Source organism: Balaenoptera musculus, chromosome 6 (assembly GCF_009873245.2).
Source record: "Balaenoptera musculus isolate JJ_BM4_2016_0621 chromosome 6, mBalMus1.pri.v3, whole genome shotgun sequence".
In the NCBI taxonomy this organism is placed as follows: domain Eukaryota; kingdom Metazoa; phylum Chordata; class Mammalia; order Artiodactyla; family Balaenopteridae; genus Balaenoptera; species Balaenoptera musculus.
In genome coordinates, this window is record NC_045790.1 from 43,255,478 (window position 1) to 43,274,355 (window position 18,878).

General features: G+C 36.7%; 1 protein-coding gene across 2 annotated transcripts; it reads left to right on the plus strand.

Annotated features, from left to right (window-relative positions):
* Positions 1-2,427: 2,427 nt before the first annotated feature.
* On the plus strand, positions 2,428-4,847 carry IZUMO3 (IZUMO family member 3). Of its 2 annotated transcripts, XM_036854221.1 has the most exons (7): positions 2,428-2,659; positions 2,797-2,871; positions 3,020-3,109; positions 3,326-3,343; positions 3,797-3,877; positions 4,302-4,392; positions 4,712-4,847. In XM_036854221.1, the coding sequence occupies exons 1-7, from the start codon at positions 2,428-2,430 to the stop codon at positions 4,845-4,847; spliced, it is 723 nt and encodes a 240-aa protein (XP_036710116.1). The 2 variants fall into 2 exon arrangements, with proteins under 2 accessions (XP_036710116.1, XP_036710117.1); XM_036854222.1 differs by lacking the exon at positions 3,326-3,343.
* Positions 4,848-18,878: the final 14,031 nt, after the last annotated feature.

Sequence of the window (18,878 nt, forward strand, 5' to 3'; positions counted from 1 at the left end):
CCAAACACTAGCATAATCATTCTAGGATTTGGCTGTTAGCCTTTTGCCTCCCTGACACAAGTACTATTATTTTAATTAGGTAATGTGATCATTATATTATTAATCAATTTCCAGACAGCTCTTCTTTTCCAAAGCTAAAATACTTTTCATATACGAAATCCAAAGAACTAGCCCATGTTAACTGTGGTTATTGTCTTACATGTTATATACACCATCATCAGTAATTTCAGGATGCTTCCCCTAAAGGTTCCTGAACATTACGGGGTCTCACTCATAACCATATATTCATTAATTGTTTCTAGTCTCCTGGACCCGGCCTCTCTATAAAAAATTCCTCCAGACTTAGTGCTGTTCTGTCTTCCCCAGACCTCTGTGTGTATCTCTTTCTTTACCTTAGCACACACTGTTGTTTTCTGTCTACTGTTTACTCCATAAAAATGATAGTTCCTCCACTGTTTCCCCTTTTATATGCACCTTTCAATTACAAGCTCTACCTGTCTGTTTAGGAAATGGTTTGTTATTTCCAGTCTTCCCAAGACTATACAAAAGTCAAATTATTTTTTCTCTCATCCTAAAAATCTTGGATTGCAAATTAAGCTGGGAGGGTAAAGCAAGAACAAAAATGGTAGATGGGTCACTAGAAGGTCAAGAAAATGTGCCATGGAATGAGGTAGAATTATTCCATAGTATGATAAAGTGCTCCCTTTAAGCTGTCTAATCCAAAAGGCACGTATTGTTAACTGGAAAATATCTCATCTATAACATGTGTTTTCTCTTGAAGAATAGTTCTTTCCTCATACTTGGCCACCTGCCTGCCAAGTTTCTTAACCCTCTTAGTCTCCAACTTTGGTTTCCAGAGTTACTTTAATACCATTACCACACATACCTTCAGACCTCAGCCTGTGAAAATCCTTTGGGGGTCATCTAAAGATGAGATCATCTAGCCAAGGGAACATAAAATTAGAGTGGAGAAGTGCCAGTTCTGGAACATCAAAGGATTTGAATTATACTCTCTCCCCCCCACCATCTTCCAATTTATCAAATTCCAAGAGATTGTTTTCTGTTTTATCCCAGAAAATATTGAGAGGCAGTAGATAAAGTATATAGAGTTTGGAGTTAAACAGACATGAGTTTGAATCCAGATCCCTAACCACTGAATTATTTTAAGCCTCAGTTTCTTATCTATAAAATGGAAATAATCTCTCCAAGTATTGCTGTGCCATCCATGAGGACTTGGGACATTCCATCTACAGTGCTTTTAAGACAAAATCAGGCACATGGAAGGCATATAATTGGTGGTAGTTCTTTTAACTTCCCTCACAACCTTCTACTCCAGGACTCTTCCATACCTTATGTCTAAAATCTACCGCCAACATTTGAAGATCCCAGGGTTTCCTAGTTTCCAGGGGGTCACAGCCATACATGCAATATATTATAGAAGAGGTAACTAGTACTCTGGAAAGTCTGCAAAGCAGCCTTAATTTCTTCATATAACAAAGAAAATTCTTATTCAAAGAGCCTTAAACTGAAGGAAAAACATGTTTATTTATCCACATTCCATGGAGGTGTCCTGAGAACACAGCCCATGATAACTGTAGTTATTTTCTTATATGTTACACAAAGTGTGTCATCAGCACTTTCAAGAGGTGCCTGTTAAAGGACCCTGAACATTACTGGAGTTTCACTCATCAGTATGTATTCCTCAACTGTTGTTTCTAGTCTCCTGGCTCCAGATTCTCTAAAAGAAGAATGATATATAAAAAGGTTACAGAGCATAGCTGGAGAAATATTCCTACAAACAAAGGTAGCCTAAATTTCTGAGAAATTATCAATTGTATCAAAATCATTATTATCAATGATATCAATTATATACAGACACCCATTGCTAATTTTCAACAATACTGCTACCATCAGGGACTGGGACCCCAAGAAGCTCAATATTCCAAGTTTTTCTTACCTCTTCTATAAAAGCAGAGCTTGGGTTAAGCAATCTAAAGTCCTAAGAGATCTCGTCCAACATCCACTGCTATTGAGGTACTACTTCAATGTTCAGCAGGAGTGTGGGAATTTACTAAGAACACAAGTAAGACAAAGAGTTGAAGACTTTTTCTGAGATATCTCTGTGCACGGAACTCTGCTTGTGTGAGCACAAGACTTCTCTTTCTCTCTGTGTGTTCCACACTCAGAACTCAGGTATCTGCTCCCCAGCTGGCAGTTCCCTCTCTCTGGAATGAAGGATAAAAGTCAGAAAACTGAAGATCCTTAGAGAAATGAGATTGCCTAGAAGTGGGATGGAAACAGAGGGGAAGGTGGAGTCAGACTATCCAGGACAAGGCTCTCATTCCTGGAGTTTTGAAGGAAAGGGAACTTGGTGAACTAGTTGCCAGGGCAACCTGGTCTTGAGGCAAGGGTGGTCGGGGCAAGGAAATGGGAGACCTGCGGCTGCTCCTGCTCCTGCCCCTGTCCCTGGCAGCCTTCCACGGGGTCAAAGGCTGTTTGGAATGTGACCCCAAATTCATCGAGGATATTAAGTCCTTGCTGGTAAAGCTGGTACCCTCAGAAGTCCCTGGCCGAACTCATCTGCTTGAACGGCAGATTAAGGAGATGATCCGTTTAAGCTTCAAGGTCTCCCACAGGGACAAGAGGCTTCGGGTGTTGGGTGAGGGAAGCTCGAGTCCCTGAGAGTTTTGGGGGTTAAAGGGAGAAGGGAGGTAGGGAAGAGAGCACCTGGGCCCACGTAATTTCCTCCATAAATGTAATTATTCTCCCACATGTTCCTTTACCCCTCCTCTCTAGCTGTTCAAAAGGTTGTCAATTTGAGAACATGGCTGAAGAATGAACTTTATAAACTGAGCAATGAAACATGGAAAGGTGAGGTACTGTTTCAGTGTTAAGAGATTGTATTGCCCAAGCAAGTATGAGAAAAATTCACTGGGGAAAACAAGGCAAAACAATTAGGATTAAATTATGAAGGGAAAGGCCACCCCTATTTTCTGATGTCCCTTCCACCCCTCTTTAGGTGTCCTTATCCTTCAAGTCAAGCTTCTCGATGTCCGCCAAAACCTGGAATCCAAACTGAAAGAACTATTGAAGAACTTCTCTGAAGTTGGTAATGTAAGATGTCTATCTAACAACACTGAAATTATGTGAAAGGACTAGGAAATGAGGGGTGAGAGGAGGAATGTGATTTCACATTAGAATAATTTAGAATGGGTGGAGGGGTGGCTGGAACTTAATGGGTAACCAAATAAAGATGACTTGGGTATACATATGGCAAACACTAAGTTGATTCTAAGCTCATTAGGTCTTTCTGATTCTCTTTTAGCTTGTTCTGAAGATTGTGGTAAGTACAGTATATGTGATGCCTTGAGGTTTCAGCCATATCTTCCCATCTCCTGTGTTCTATATGACCCTATCTCTTCTACTTGTCACATTGAGAACGCAATTCCTAGAGCTATTGGCTACAAGGGGGAATGTCAACGATCACTGACAACAAAATCTAGTTTATAAAATCTCAGACACCCCAGAGATTTTAGAGGTGCTAAGAGGCCTATAGTATAGTTTATAACCCAAAGCACCAATATAAGCTGAGCCATCATTTTTCTACTTCTTCCCAGAGATCTGACTTAAATTATTTAGGGTTTTGACCCATCAACAAAATTGATTGCTAGGGGAAGAAGAAAGTCACAGCAATGTAACCAATGGAAATGCCTGAGATCTAATCCATACTTGGTGTCTGAGCTAAGGAAACTCCATGCCGTGGCCCCCTTCCAACTATCTTTCTTCTCTCTATCAGTCGTGACTGAAGGTCCTATCCTGGATTGTTGGACCTGTCTTCGCATCACCACTCGGTGCTTCAAAGGAGAATATTGTGCAGGTAACAAAGATTGCAGTGTGGCATTTTCAAAGGCCAGGGATCAAGGAGTTCTTCATTGATTTAATTCACAAATATTTGTTGATCACCTTCTCTGCAGGTCATGCTAATGCCACAAACAAGAGCTAAGATGCTGGACAAAATTTGTACCAGTATGAATTACCGGGCACCGGATAACTGAAGAGCTTAGAAGTGAAAAAGCTGTACTAAAGGTGGAGAAATTAGGCTAGGGGCAGTAAGAGAAAAAGTTTTGTAGAGCTTAGGAGTCTAAGTAATTAATACAGATCAGAATAACCAGGGAACAGTGATGTAAGTGGTGAACAGGGCAATTTTTAAGGTTAAAAAGAGTCTTCTTATGGATAAAGTTCTCAAGTTACTAATTTCCTTCTCCAAAATTCACTTTATTTTTTGCCCTTTCTTCTTTCAGAAGATGATCCAAAGAAGGCTGAGAATCAAGAGATTGCACTATTTCTGATATTACTAGCAGAAGGTGTAATATTGGGAGGTGCTTTGTTACTGTGAGTTTTCCTCCCTCCAAACAAACACTGGGTCAAGCATTTCTTTGGTAAAGAGATTGCCCAATCTTCCCCTTCCTTCCAATGGAAATAAGGGGAAAGAAGTCATTTCAAAATCTGGGATCTCATACTAACAGGAATGAGACAGATAAAGTCTGATGGGATAAAAGTTGGAACATAGGAAATGGAGGAGGTACAATGAAGTATGAGAAAAAACTTTTGTAGAGGAATTCAAAAAAGGAAGAAAAAACAATTGTTACAATTTTTTTAAGAGTTGGGCTACTAATACTGAAGTTGGGATTATCTTATTTCTCTACTCTAGATTCCATTTTTGCATCTCTCATCGGAGGAAAATGAAGGCAATACGAAGGTCATTAAAGAAATACTTGGAGAAGAAACTTGAAGAATTAATGGGGATAATGGATGAGAAGGAGAAAGATTTTGGAGGCAGAAAATAAATACAGAGACACAGCCAGAAGGTCTTTCACAATTCTCTTACGTGTTGACTCAGAGTAGAAAACCAGGAATTAAGCTCTTTTGCAGTCATAAAGTCAGAGTATTCTAAAAGTGAACTTATAGTTTCTCTAGTAAAGACCCTTTCTGATAACCTGAGGCAATGGAAGCAAATGATTTACTGGAAGTTGTACAGAAAGTAATGCTGGTATGCTACAATGCACATAAAAGATGATACGCTGCATGATAGTAAAGAATGCATGGTTGTCTAAGATTCTACAGAAAACGTAATAAAGACTCAGCTTTATTTCTCGTCCTATCAGGCTAAGCATCCTATCAATTTGGAAAAAAGTTTTAGTTTTATTTTTATTCAAGAAGTTTACTCTAAAATCATTCCATTGATTGGTCAACTTATTAAGAAATCAAACATTTTTTCAGAAGTAGTTATCAATAAAATGACATTTTGAAGTGTATACTAAATACAATATTTCCACATCTTAATGTGTATAACTATTACCAACAAAATTTAAAGTATGGTTTTGGTTCTTCTGTTTAAAAAAAAAAAGGCAAAATAAGAGAAGTGGAATCAATTTCTTAATAGTGTAGACTACATTTAGGATAATGATGAAATAGATGGAAAATTTATACTTGCAGAACAGAACACTATCTTTTTCCTAAACCTGTCTTTCTATGATGTAAATCAATGTTCAACTTATTATAAATAAAAATAAAGTTCCTTGTAATCACCCTAAAAAAAGAAGGCATGGTTGGTAACTCTCATTAATGTCTTTAATCAGGAAAACTTTTAAATTTCTAAGTTTGCTTTTATTTCCACCTTTCCATATTTATCTATGTTTCCATATTTATTAGGTTCAATGTGGAAAATTCTTTGGCAATATATAACATTTAATCTTCATCATGATATGACACACACATACACACACACACACACGAAGTCCAAAATATTAGTCCTGAGTTGAGATTTGTCCCAGTCATTTGTCCCTAAATCTATGGTCTATGACTGAATTAGATATTACTGTCTTAGTCTAGTTGTTCTTATTGAACACTTTTCAATGTGTATACTACCCTAATTAGTGCTTTACATCTACTATCTAATTGAACTCTCGCAATAATCTTTTGAGCAATATTGTTATTTACCTCTGTGTTATGGATGAGGAAACAGGAAAATATCTAACTCGAGGTCCCACAGCATCTAATCTAGGCTATGATAAACTCCCTTGGTGGCTAACCTGTGCTTACTCACACCATCTGATTGGAACTCACAGCTATAGACATGCAGTTATGAAAGATAGATTAATGGAAAGATAATAAGTGTGGGTTTATTGTCAACACCAACTTGATTACAGGCAGTGGTGGCAAAGCCTGGAATAAAACTGAGGCCTGGCTAACCCTAAAATACATGAACTTTCCACTCTATTTTGTTTCCTTTTATTCTGGAAGCTTATTTCAAAAGAAAACCACCACAGTTTAGCAGTAGAAGAATAGGTCCTGCTTCAGTGGTGGGTAGAAGTGTTTGCTAATCTTTCACCCACTGTAGATCTTTGAGTACTTGTTTGTTGTTGCTGCTATATTAATGAAATATTGAATGAATCAGAATATACTTGAGGAGGACCTGAACATTAATATCTCTCAGTTGCTAAATTTGAACTTCATGTTAAAAATAATCGTGTTGGGGGCTTCCCTGGTGGCGCAGTGGTTGAAAATCTGCCTGCCAATGCAGGAGACATGGGTTCGAGCCCTGGTCTGGGAGGATCCCACATGCCGCGGAGCAACTGGGCCCGTGAGCCACAACTACTGAGCCTGTGCGTCTGGAGCCTGTGCTCCGCAACGAGAGAGGCCACGATAGTGAGAGGCCCGCGCACCGCGATGAAGAGTGGCCCCCGCTTGCCGCAACTGGAGAAAGCCCTCGCACAGAAACGAAGACCCAACACAGCCAAAAATAAATAATAAATAAATAATACATAAAAATTAAAAAAAAAAATAATAATAATCGTGTTGGGCTTCCCTGGTGGCGCAGTGGTTGAGAATCTGCCTGCCAATGCAGGACACACGGGTTCGAGCCCTGGTCTGGGAAGATCCCACATGCCGCGGAGCAACTAGGCCCGTGAGCCACAACTACTGAGCCTGCACGTCTGGAGCCTGTGCTCCGCAACAGGAGAGGCCACGATAGTGAGAAGCCCGTGCACTGCGATGAAGAGTGGCCCCCGCTCGCCGCAACTAGAGAAAGCCCTCGCACAGAAACGAAGACCCAACACAGCCATAAAATAAATTAATTAATTAAATTTAAAAAAAAAAAGAAAATATTAAAAAAATAATAATAATAATTGTGTTGTTGGCACCCATCATTTCCCAATGATTTAAGGCTCACCTTACCAAAAAATTCTTGAGACATACTAACTTCTTTCATGGTCTTTATAAATTACTGTTTTTATATTGTCTTATTTTTCATTATAGATAATTATATAAATACGATAACATACTTGCTAGATTTTGTGCGTTTTTGTGTCTCTTTGTTTGCTTTAGTGCAGCCTTTTAAATTTCTTGTCATATTGGCTTATTGTCCCCTCCCCACTACTCTTGTATTTCATTCTCATCACTCTCTTCTAGAAAACCTAGGTTGACAAGGATATGTCTTTCATTATTTTATCCAAACCTAAATGATTATAAGTAAACAGATACACATACATACATACAAATACATTTACACATGTAATTTTTTGCTATTAAAAATTACGCACACTAATGCATGTTGATTTCACACTTAAATACTCTGTGGAAATTAAGCCAACTGGTATCAACATCTAGTCACTCTTTTCGGCGGTTGCACACAATAGCATCGTACCATAATTATTCTAACATTCCTCTATTTTGGGTATTCTCTTCATTAGGTTTTTTAGTCAGTATAAATAATGCTGCAATAAACACCTGTGCAATAAATATCTACTTATTGATTCTCCCATGTGTAAGAGATAATGTTCAGAACTGGAATATCTGAAGTGAAAATTATTATATGTGCTTCATCAGAGTCTGCCCACATACCCCATCCCAACTTACAGGATCCTATTCTTCCCTAATCAATGCCCTCACTTTAGCAATAGACACCTTACAAGGCTGGGATTCTACTTGAATTGTAATTCAGCCAATAGCAGGATAAGGTCCTGTGTTTTATTTTCAGCAATTTCAACTATAGGAGCTATAGGAGATAAGGCTCTTCCTCAGAGCACACCTAGGAGCTCATAGGTCACATATGTGGGGTTTGAGCTGAGAATTTGAATCCCAGAGCTCATCCTTTTAGCATTTTGTCCAGAAAAAGAGGAGCAACCAATCAACATCATCACATTACTTAGTTTTTGAAAAATGTTGGAAAGTATCATACATAGAATCACCTAACTTGCTTCTCATAAGTCGCTGATTAGGAGTATCCAATGGAGATGTTTTATATAACTCTATAAACAGTTCATGCTGAGGACTGTCAGTGCTCTCTTTACTACTGGCAGTAAGTCATCAGCAACTTTAAATGTAATAGGACTAGGGAGCCAATTCAAAAAGCCCAAAACCAATTCTGAAAACTCGTCCTTAAAACTATATTCCTCTAGAACTACTCTCAACTCCAAAATCTGTATTAGTCTGGGTTCTTCAGAGGAACAGAACTAATAAGATAGATATGTAAGAGGAGATTTATTACAGGAATTGGCTCACACTATTATGGAGACTGAAATATGCCATCATATGCAGCCTGCAAGTTGGAGAACCAGGAAAGCCAGTGATATAATTCACTTAAGAGTCTGAAGGCCTGAGAATCAGGGGGATCTACCTGGTATGAGTCCTAGAGTCACAGTCTGTTGACCATGAGAGAGAGAGAGAGAGAGAGAGAGAGAGAGAGAGAGAGAGAGAAGGAGAAAGACAGAGGGAGAGAATATGTGCTTTTCCTCCACCTTTTTGTTCTATCGGGGCCCTCAATGGATTGGATGATGCCCACGCACATTGGTGAGGGCAGATATTTTTTACTCAGTCTACTGATTCAAATGTTAATCTCTTCCAAAATTACCCTTACAGGGAAACCCAGGAACAATATTTTGCCAGCTCTCTGGGCTTCCCTTAGCTCAGTCAAGTTGAACACATAACAATAACAATCACAAAACATTACCTATCAAGTGTTGTGAAGAGTAGCTAATTATATGCATTTGAGACTATAACCTTCTATTCATCATATATCATAAAGATCAAAAAATATAATAATATTGAATAGGGCATTCTAAATAGCTAGGAAAAGAACAAAGTAAACTCAAAACATGTACAAAGAGGGAAAATTAGATTGTATCTTAATGAAATGTAAAGCAAAAAATAAAGAGATAACACCAGATGCTAATACAAGTCTTCATCCACAGAGAACAAAAATTTTTAAAGATACATTTAAAAGGTAGAAATAAAAGGATCAAAACTACAGATAGAATTTATTTTTATCTTAAGAGACTCTTTTAAACAACTATAACATTTAAAACTTGGATGAAAGGATATTTTTATTAGAAGTACAAATTACCAATACCGACATAGGAAGAAAAAATAACCCACGTTGCCAATGTTCTTTAAATAAATTTAAAAATGGTATGAGCACTACTGAAAACAAATGCCATGCTTAAGGAAAAACCTGAAATGAGACACAACATGCTGACTTTGATTTTTACCTGAATGGTGAAACTATGATTTCTTCCCACCTTAAGCGCATGGTGCTTGCTTGTTTCCTTCACTAAAGCAAGGAATACAGGAGAACAAGTGGTTTTGATGGAAAGAGCCCAATTTCAGTTTTGAAAATACTAAGTATCAATTTTGTTGGGTGTCAAAAACAGACATCCATTCAGTGTTTGAATTTACATACATGAATATAGCAAGAAGATCAAAGCTAATGAAACATATTTCAAAACAACACTTGAACAGAATAACTAGTGAACCTGAAAATATGACTAAGAAGATCATCCAGGTGAAAAGGTAGAGAAGAAGTGATGAAGACCAAGGATAGGATACTAAAGATCCCCACATGATAGTAAAATTAAAATATAACTCTAAGTGGGCTGAGAGGAGCAGCCAGCAGTATTCTATGTTATTAAGATATCTATAATATTAAGATACTTACAATATTAAGATACCTAAAAATCCAACCTGTTTTGTATAGTCTTACTCCTTGGAAAACCTTTATTTGAGATGCTGCCTTTGGGCTGAATTCCCATCAGCTTTGAATTATGTGTTTCAAAGTTGTGACCCTTCCATCTGCACAATTTACTGCAACTGCTTTATAATATAAACCCAGAGTCTGATCGTTATCATTTCCAGAATCACCAACACGAGGAGGGGCTGGTTGTTTTGTGTTTCTATGTGTTTACAGTACAATAACATGAAGATTACCTAATGAAACTCTATGTTCATCTACTAGGAAAGGTCATGTGGTACTTATATTTTCAAATGTCAAATACAAAATTAATTGCTTACAATCCTAATTTAAGCTTGAGCTAACAGTTAATATTAAAAAAAAAAAAAAAGATATGTTAAAAACACCTTTCCAACAAGCAAATCCTCAACCCAAACCTCATTTATAGCTTAGTGAAACAATACAAATCATTTTATTACTGGAACAAGTATATTTTAAGAACTAACATATATTCCAATGTCCCGATGTCAACCCTGCATGAGTTTATTTCTAGCATTTCCCTAGGATATACAAATCAATCATTAGGGGAACATATTTCTCTGAGTCTGTGAACCTGGCATAGTTGGTGCAATTTCTGACCTCCCATCATTCTTGGGGTTACTTTATTAAGAATCAGTATTTTCTAAGGTTTTTTTTTTTTTTCTTCAAGAAAAAGAGGTCAGAGGTGAGGTTCCACTTAGCTTTTACTGAATGAAAATTTAATAATTTATTTTATCTAGGGTAACTTTAGAAGGTGCTAGTCAATCTAATTAAGGTACTCAAAACATAAATTATTAGAACATAAAAAATAAAAGCTAACTAACAGGATAAAACAACAGCTGGTTTAACACTGGAAGCTTCTTAATTTCCAATTATTAATAGTCTCTCTAACTTCATTCCCTTACATCCTGACTCAAACGGAGGTTGTACCTTCTTCCACCTGAGGCAAATGCTTTATGATTTATACTTCCTGACCTGCAGCCTCTTCTAGAACATTCCTTCATTATTTATCTCCCATCATTTGTCTCCTTTCTCTTCCTCAATACTAGGTCTTTACTCTTAGTGTCCATCACTATAAATTAAAGCCTCTTTTCTTCATCCTTTATCCACTTCGAACTACCACCCCAGACCTCCCTGCCAAACTTCTTAAAAAAACACTCTATATCTCATGACTATTTCTTCATTCCTGTTCTCCCCTCATTTCACCACAATCTGCATTCTGCTCCTCACCACCAATTGGAAATTCCTCTAAGGTTGTCACTGATCTCTTAGTTGTTATATTCAAAGAGTTCTCTTTATTCCTCAAGTTACTTGTCAGTTCTAAGACTTATCAGAGTGCTAATGGTTTCCTTCTTAAAGTACCCCTCTTGTACTTGGCAGGTTTTGTTATTCTCAAGGTTTTGTTCAAATTTTTACACCATGTTTTAGCTGCTTTTGGGGGGGCTCTTCCTCCTCTGCCTGCTTACTTAGAAATTGAACACCAGAGAATTGACTTCAAATTTTTTCTGCTAGCTACTCCATAGCTGGTGGAATCTCATCCACTCAGGAGATTTTAACTATCACCTAGTAATTGTATCTCCAAATTCTTAGACTTTTATTTGCACACCCCAAGTCCTCCACCTCTGTTTCTGAATACATACCGGATATATCCATCTAGACATAAAATACCAATTTTAAACTCAGCATGCCTAAAACTGAACTCATTATCTTGAACCATTTCTGATTTTATACAATTCATCCTTACCCAGAGTGTCCTTCAGTCCTCATGAAGAAAATATATGTTGAATGTAGATTACAGACAAGGCACTTTACTGAGCATTTTCATAATTATCTTCCCGTAGATTCCACAAAATTATTTTAAATCATTTTTGTATAGATGAAGCTCGGCAAGATTAAGTGACTTCTTCCAAGTGGTTACTTGGTAAGTGGTGGAGCCAGGATTCAAACCCCACTAGCCAGCACTGGCTCCGTGGATACCATAAATTACCCAGAAGGTAGAAGTCTCAATGTATTCTGGAATCCTCTCTCTCCTTCATCTATCCTAGCCAGTCTCTTCAATTAGCATTGATTTTCACTCCTAAATATCTCTTAAATCTCCATGGCTACTGCCACAGTTGAAGTCCTTCTCTCCCGTCTCAGGGCTGATTGCAATGGCCTTCTAATCAGCTTCCCTGGGCCCGGCCTCTCCAGAAGCCAAAGCCATCCTTCCTTTTGCACTCAGAATGATCAGTCTAAAAACACAAATTGATTTCTAACTCCTAAGTAAAGTACTCCAATGACGCCTCCACTCCTAAAAGTGAAGTGTAAACTCTTCCATACAAGATTTTACACTGCTTAAATTTTACCATTCCACACTATGTAATCTCACCTTTGGCCAAATGCCTTCCTAGGCCTCCTTCTCTACTTAGGGTTTGCCAAACATACTTGGCCTTTTCTTCCTCCTAGCCATTACTTGCTATGTTTTCTTGATTGCCTGGTAGTCCTTCCTCAGCCTTCAAAACCCACATCTAAAGTCATCTCATAAAGCCTTTCCTGAGATGGTCAGACAGCATTAATCACCCACAACCTTCAGGATCCATTACTATTCGTTTGCTTCTCTAAAGCACTTCTCACAGAGGACTGTTATTATAGGTTTGCATGTCTCTTTCCTAGACATGAAATCCTCAGGGGCAGGGACTATGCTATGCTTATCTTCATATTCCCAGCATCTAGCAAGGTACCACAAAACTGCACCAGCTTCAATGTCACTTAATCAAGGGATTTCATATAACTATGAATTAATGTCTGATTCCAAGAGGTCAGAAATCATGTCTGTTTGTCGACAGAGATCATTGCAATACCTGGTACTAAAAAATAAATAGTAGTTAAATGAAAATCTAAATATGTAAATGAGAGCATTGATGAACGCTGTTGTTTGGAATCAAGTATACCCTAGGTATTCTTGACACTCCCACATATACTTTGTCATACTGTCCACCGTAGCCTCAGTTCATCTTTAAAATCCCTTGCAGCTGGATGGCCAACACTGCCATGGAATAAGGGCTACCTTAACATTGTTTGGAGCTAACACATTCCATGCAGCGTAGGTCAGAGTTAGAGTAAGTACCAAGTTCCCAAATCAAGTGCACAGGTTCTTAGGGTGAAACCTAGCTCAAGGGCATCTATGGGAAGTTCTCAGCAGCTCCACTTACACCTCAGGGGAGCTGGGTTGGCTTTGCCCCACCAGACTGTCTTACTGCCAATTGGACCAGATCTGAAGAAACCTCAAACCTTCTAATAGTTCTCATGACTTTTGGCATTGATCTAAATTGAGAAATTATCTCAAAGATCAGGAAACTCCCGCATATTCCCCTGAGTCACCCTGATAACAGGGATAAGGTGGGAGATGGGTAAGGCGCAGTAGAGATGTCAGTATTTAAGTACCTAATGGTATTAATATTAATAAACACAGAAGGTTCTGGAACATTACCCTGAGCATTTTCCTAACTTCAAGATGCATGTTTTTATTTTTCAACTCACCTAAAAATAGACTGAATAGCAAGACTAAGTAAAAGGACAGAGTGAGAGTAAAGTTGGAGAATGGAAGTAAATATCTGAGGAATGGAAGAAGGACACTTTGCACTCCACTTCATCTCAAAGAACTTGCCTAACTTCAGGTTCTCCAGTTTGCATTCCCAGATCTAGCACTACTAAAACTGCCATGTAATATTACATGGGCTTGCACATCTTCCTCTAAAATAGGAAACAAATACAAACACCTTCCAATTAAAGGGCAGCACTGGCAGATATGTATGTTTGTCAAGCATCCACTGGACCATTACAGGGCTTTCTATGAGGCATTCCTCTCAAGCCCCTACCTAACAAGGCTTCATCAATCTGCCTGATGAGGTGGCCCTTCACAATTTCTGCTGAAAGTACTAATAAGCACAGGCTCTTCAGGTTCAGAATTCATGTTTTCTCTTTCATCCACATTCTCTTTATCTTACTAACAGTGTCAGAAAATGTTCAACAAGATTTTCTAGTGAATAAAACACATCCTGGTTTTATCTTTGGCACTTTGGAAATCTATGTGAATAATACTTTCAAGCCAACAAGACATCATTTATTAAGTTGCTGCTTCTATAACTGATAACCTCAGTCTGGGCTATGAAAACAGTCCAAAGAGAGTTCAAAGAAAAGGTTGAAAAATATTAAACACAGAGTTTGTGATGCAATGCTTATTAAGACATACAGAACCTTGTATAAAAACCAACTGCATTTCCTTGAAAGAAAATGCAAGGGAAATTTACAGTCATTATCTCTGGGTGGTGTAGGTTACCAGTGATTATTATTTTCTCATTTTTGCTTGTTGGTGTTTCTGATTATTCTACAGTGACCTTGCATCTTACTTATGTAGGGAGAAGGGCTACTTGACTTAAACTTGAGGGCAATAGGACTTCCAAAGCAAACATGGTGTATTACAATTTGTTCCAAACTGTCCAATGAATTAATTTAATCCAGTATTTAGTTTATGAGATAGATTTTTACATAACAAAGTAGCCCGAGTGACTATTTCCTTAAATTTCTTCCCTTGGAAATGAAATTTGGTTTAACATTCTTTTTTCTTGTCCTGTAATTCTGGTATATTTTGTTTCAAAGGCTTATTGTGGCAAAATCCTTTCAATGACTCTATGTAATGTACTCAGTACCATAAGGGAGACTAAAAGGAGATGGAATGCAGTGACATTTTTTAAAAATAAAACTGGTATTATAATTATTATTATTAAAGAAACACCCTATTTATCATTGATTATAAGGTACAAAAATCTGAAGAGTCATGTTTTCAATTCTAAGCCACGAGCCAGGTCAGGCATTACACACTACTCATCTGCTAACACTAAGGTCAGCTAAGGATCTGCTTCTCTTTTATTTGCCACTGACCCTTACTACCTTGTCATTAGTTTTTCACTTTTGTTGCCCTATCCCGTTTATGATCTCAGTATCTCAAGTGTATTTCCATGTGTTTTGCTCTTTGTTTTAGACAGCACTGTCTAATAGAAATATAATGCAAAGCACATACATAATTTTAAATTTCCTAGTAGCCATATTAAGAAGAAGTTTAAAAACAGGTGAAATTAACTTTAATAATACATTCCAACCCAAATATCCAAACTGATATCACTTCAATGTGTAACCTGTATAAAATTATTACTGAGCTATTTTAATTATTCATTTAGAAACTAAGCCCTCAAAACTTGGCTGGTATTTTATACCTTCAGCACATCTCAATTTGAAATTTTTTAATTGGAAATACCTGATTTGCATTTATATATCATAAAGTTTACAGCTGAAAAAGGAAACCCAAAGTTGTTCCAAGCATGCTTAAAAGTTTTCCAATCACTCAATCTAATGTCAGCTTTTAAATTTACCGTAAAGTTAAATAAAATTAAAAGTTCGGTTTCTCAGTCACATTAGTTATATTCCAAGTCACATTAGATACAATCCGCACGTGGCAAGTGGCAACCATGTTGGAGAGCACAGGTTTAGAATCCACAAACTGTTTCTGCTTAAGACTTTCAAAAGTTGGATATTTTTTCCAGGTCTTTAAGGATCAAACCTCAGATCTGGCCCACACACAAAAGCCCAATGGTGGCCCCTACAGACACCTTTCACAGACATTTTCAGGTAACAAGCACCCCCAACATACACACACATACAGAAGAAAACACTTTGGAATATATCCCCATCTGATGGTGATCCCTGGTATATGATGGCTCCCTGCCTTGGGGAATAAGTACTGCATTCTGAATTTACTTGGAGATAATTCCTGGAAGAGGCACAGTATTTTTAAAATATAAATGAAGGACTAATCTTAGAAAATGCAAATGAAAACATAAATGGCTTACTTTGGAATACACATAAATTCTTTCAGGCAATAAAGATTGATTTATTAACTTATCAACTCAAAGGCAGACTATTGTAGTACCCCAAAGCAATAAATCCCCAGAGTCACCTGTTATGTTGCTCTTGCTTATAACTGCATTTGGGGCTTTTTCCCCCTCTTACTGATCCTGTTGTTGACAAATACATACCTTAAAAAAAGAAATCAAGCAGATGGTTTATATGACCTTTTTGTGGGAGAGGGAGGACTGTTTTGTTTTGTCTTGTTTTTACAGGGGTGAAAAGAAGGGCTTGGGCAAAGATTCTTGTATAATTGATTTGGACTGATGCCAATTAAAAATCTTCACTGAGAAAATGAATTTTCCAGAAACTTTCAGACTATCAAGGGGAAGAGTTTCCTCTGTAATTACAATATCTATATGAGTATGGTTACAGAGTCCACAGGCAGGATCTACTCTCCAGATAAGAAATGTGTAATAAAATGGGTATTTTGTGTTTTATATTTTGCAATGTTATCTTTCCACACATATATAATTGTAGTCTATTTTTCTTGTGCCTTTTTCTAACGCATAATGTATTTTGAATTACATGGTTTATATACAATCATTTACATACAACTTAAAACAACAAGTTTTATGATCAGAATGTGAGCCATTTTAATACAGTTCCGAAGAAGTCAAGATTCTTTGTTCAGAATTTTATTTCCTTTATCAGTGGTTTACTTCATGGGTCCCATAGAACAGCACTAACCAACAGACATACAATGCAATCCATAAATGCAAATCACATATGTAATTTTAAGTTGTCTTGCCTCCATATTAAAAGAGTAAAAAACAAGTATAATTGATACATTTTTATTAAACCTTAAATATCCCAATGAGATACTGTACCATCTTTTATTTTTTACTTAAAGCATTGAAATCTGTATATTTGATACTTATAGTCTCTATCAATTCAGACTAGCCGCGTTTCAAGTACTCAATAGCCACACGTGGCTAGTGGCTGACATTACTGAACAGCAGAGGCAAATATAATAATCGCAGTGAAACTTTGGTATAAGTTGCTGAATATATGTTACTTTATCAAGCAAGATGGAAACAAGAGACCTATTCAAAATTATGTTTAACAGTCAATTAAGTGTTAAATTTTCATATTACTAAAGCAAAGATAAAAGAAATCTGTCGTGATTTTCTGTAAAAACTATTACTTGGCCTATAGAACGTAGCACTTTTTCTATTCTTTCCTATTTGTGCTATTAGCAAATTTTCAGGGTAGGCTCACTAGATCCCTACAGCACAGACAGCTAAATAACCTTGATCATGGTTTAAACTGGTCTTGAAATTAGTTCACATAATTACCTGTCAGTAGAATATGTCACTGGTTTTTCTTTTTTCAAAACATTTTTTTTTAATCGAACATCTTCAGAGCTCCCTTACAAAATCGAATGAAATATTAGAATGACACATTCTGAATGAAAAATGTTAATTTCTATCTCACCCTTTCTTCTATTCAAATGCATAATTTTTTGCCAGTGTTGAAAAATCTGCAGCATTAATCTCTATGGCTTAAAGAACAACCTTATTTTACAGCACAGTTCAGTAAGACACTAGAAAAACTGTAGACATATTTACAAAAAGAAATATCCACAAGCTATTACATTGTCATACATTAGTGCACTTGTCTGCCTATGTGATATTTTTCTCCATGTTCAATGGTGCATATCAAGTTAACAACCAAAACTTATTATCTAATGTATTGTGTGATTAATGGGATAGCTCATATTTTAATCAGCCACAGATTTCTTCTCAATGAGGTCTACTTGCCTTACGCACATTATAGTCATTCAGTCTTAACTTTTTATAATAGTTTTTCTTCTACTTTCCTTTCTATTTATTTTTAACAAAAATTTCATGTGAATGCTGCTAATAGATTTAATAATTCATTTTGTGATACCCCTATATTTTTAAAGACCTATTTATTTGGCTCTGCAAGAGTGCTTTGTATTTAGAGTTAGCAATAACTATTTTAAATATAATAACTATAGTTTATTGATCACTTCCCACTAAGTCAGAGGTATCGCCCTTTTCTTCTTACTACCAGAGAATTGTTTTCCTACGTAATTTTGCCCATCACAAATTTACAGTTACCTGTGAGCAGCCACTGTATTCCCTGCTTGACTATAAGCTACTTAAGAAAAGTGATATTATATTTATTTTCCTATTTTTTAAAAGCCAGCAGAGTAACTCACATATTATAGATGCATCATAAAAATATGTGGACTTTATATATGAATCATTATAAAGCTATGACCTCAGTGTTAGTCTAACAAATGACTTAAGCAGTCCAAACCAAAACATGGAGTCATAGTAGCTATATTATTTAGCTATTATATATTATACTATAATAGGAATATTCAACGGTTGCTCTGTTTTGGCACTACATACATTAGCTGCAATGTTTTAGTTATCCTATAATCTTTTAAGTATCCTATAAGGATAATTATCATAAAGGATAATTAAATACTAATATGAAGTATACACTATGAATAGCCCCATTGCAAAAACAATAAAACTGAGGTTCTGAAAGAAAAGGGTACTGAGTCAGAGTTTGGACATGCATGTGTCTGATGGCAAAATTGGAGTTTTTAACCACTGAACAACAGCACGGCCTCTTGAGGCCTCTGGCTCTGAGAATCTTAGATGGCAAGGCCTTTAAACAATGGAGTTGCTAATGCTGGGGATGATTCCACTGAATGACATGCATTGGATACAACAGGTAAATACAAAACAAATATATCATTCATAAGTATAAGAATATTGAATCCAAATTACTGAATAGCTGTAATCTTTTGTTACTGGTATTTGGTAACTTTGTCATTATATTTTCTGAGTAAGCTTTATGTACCTACCATAAAACATCCTAATTCTCTTTGAGGTTTTGATTCATTTTTTTC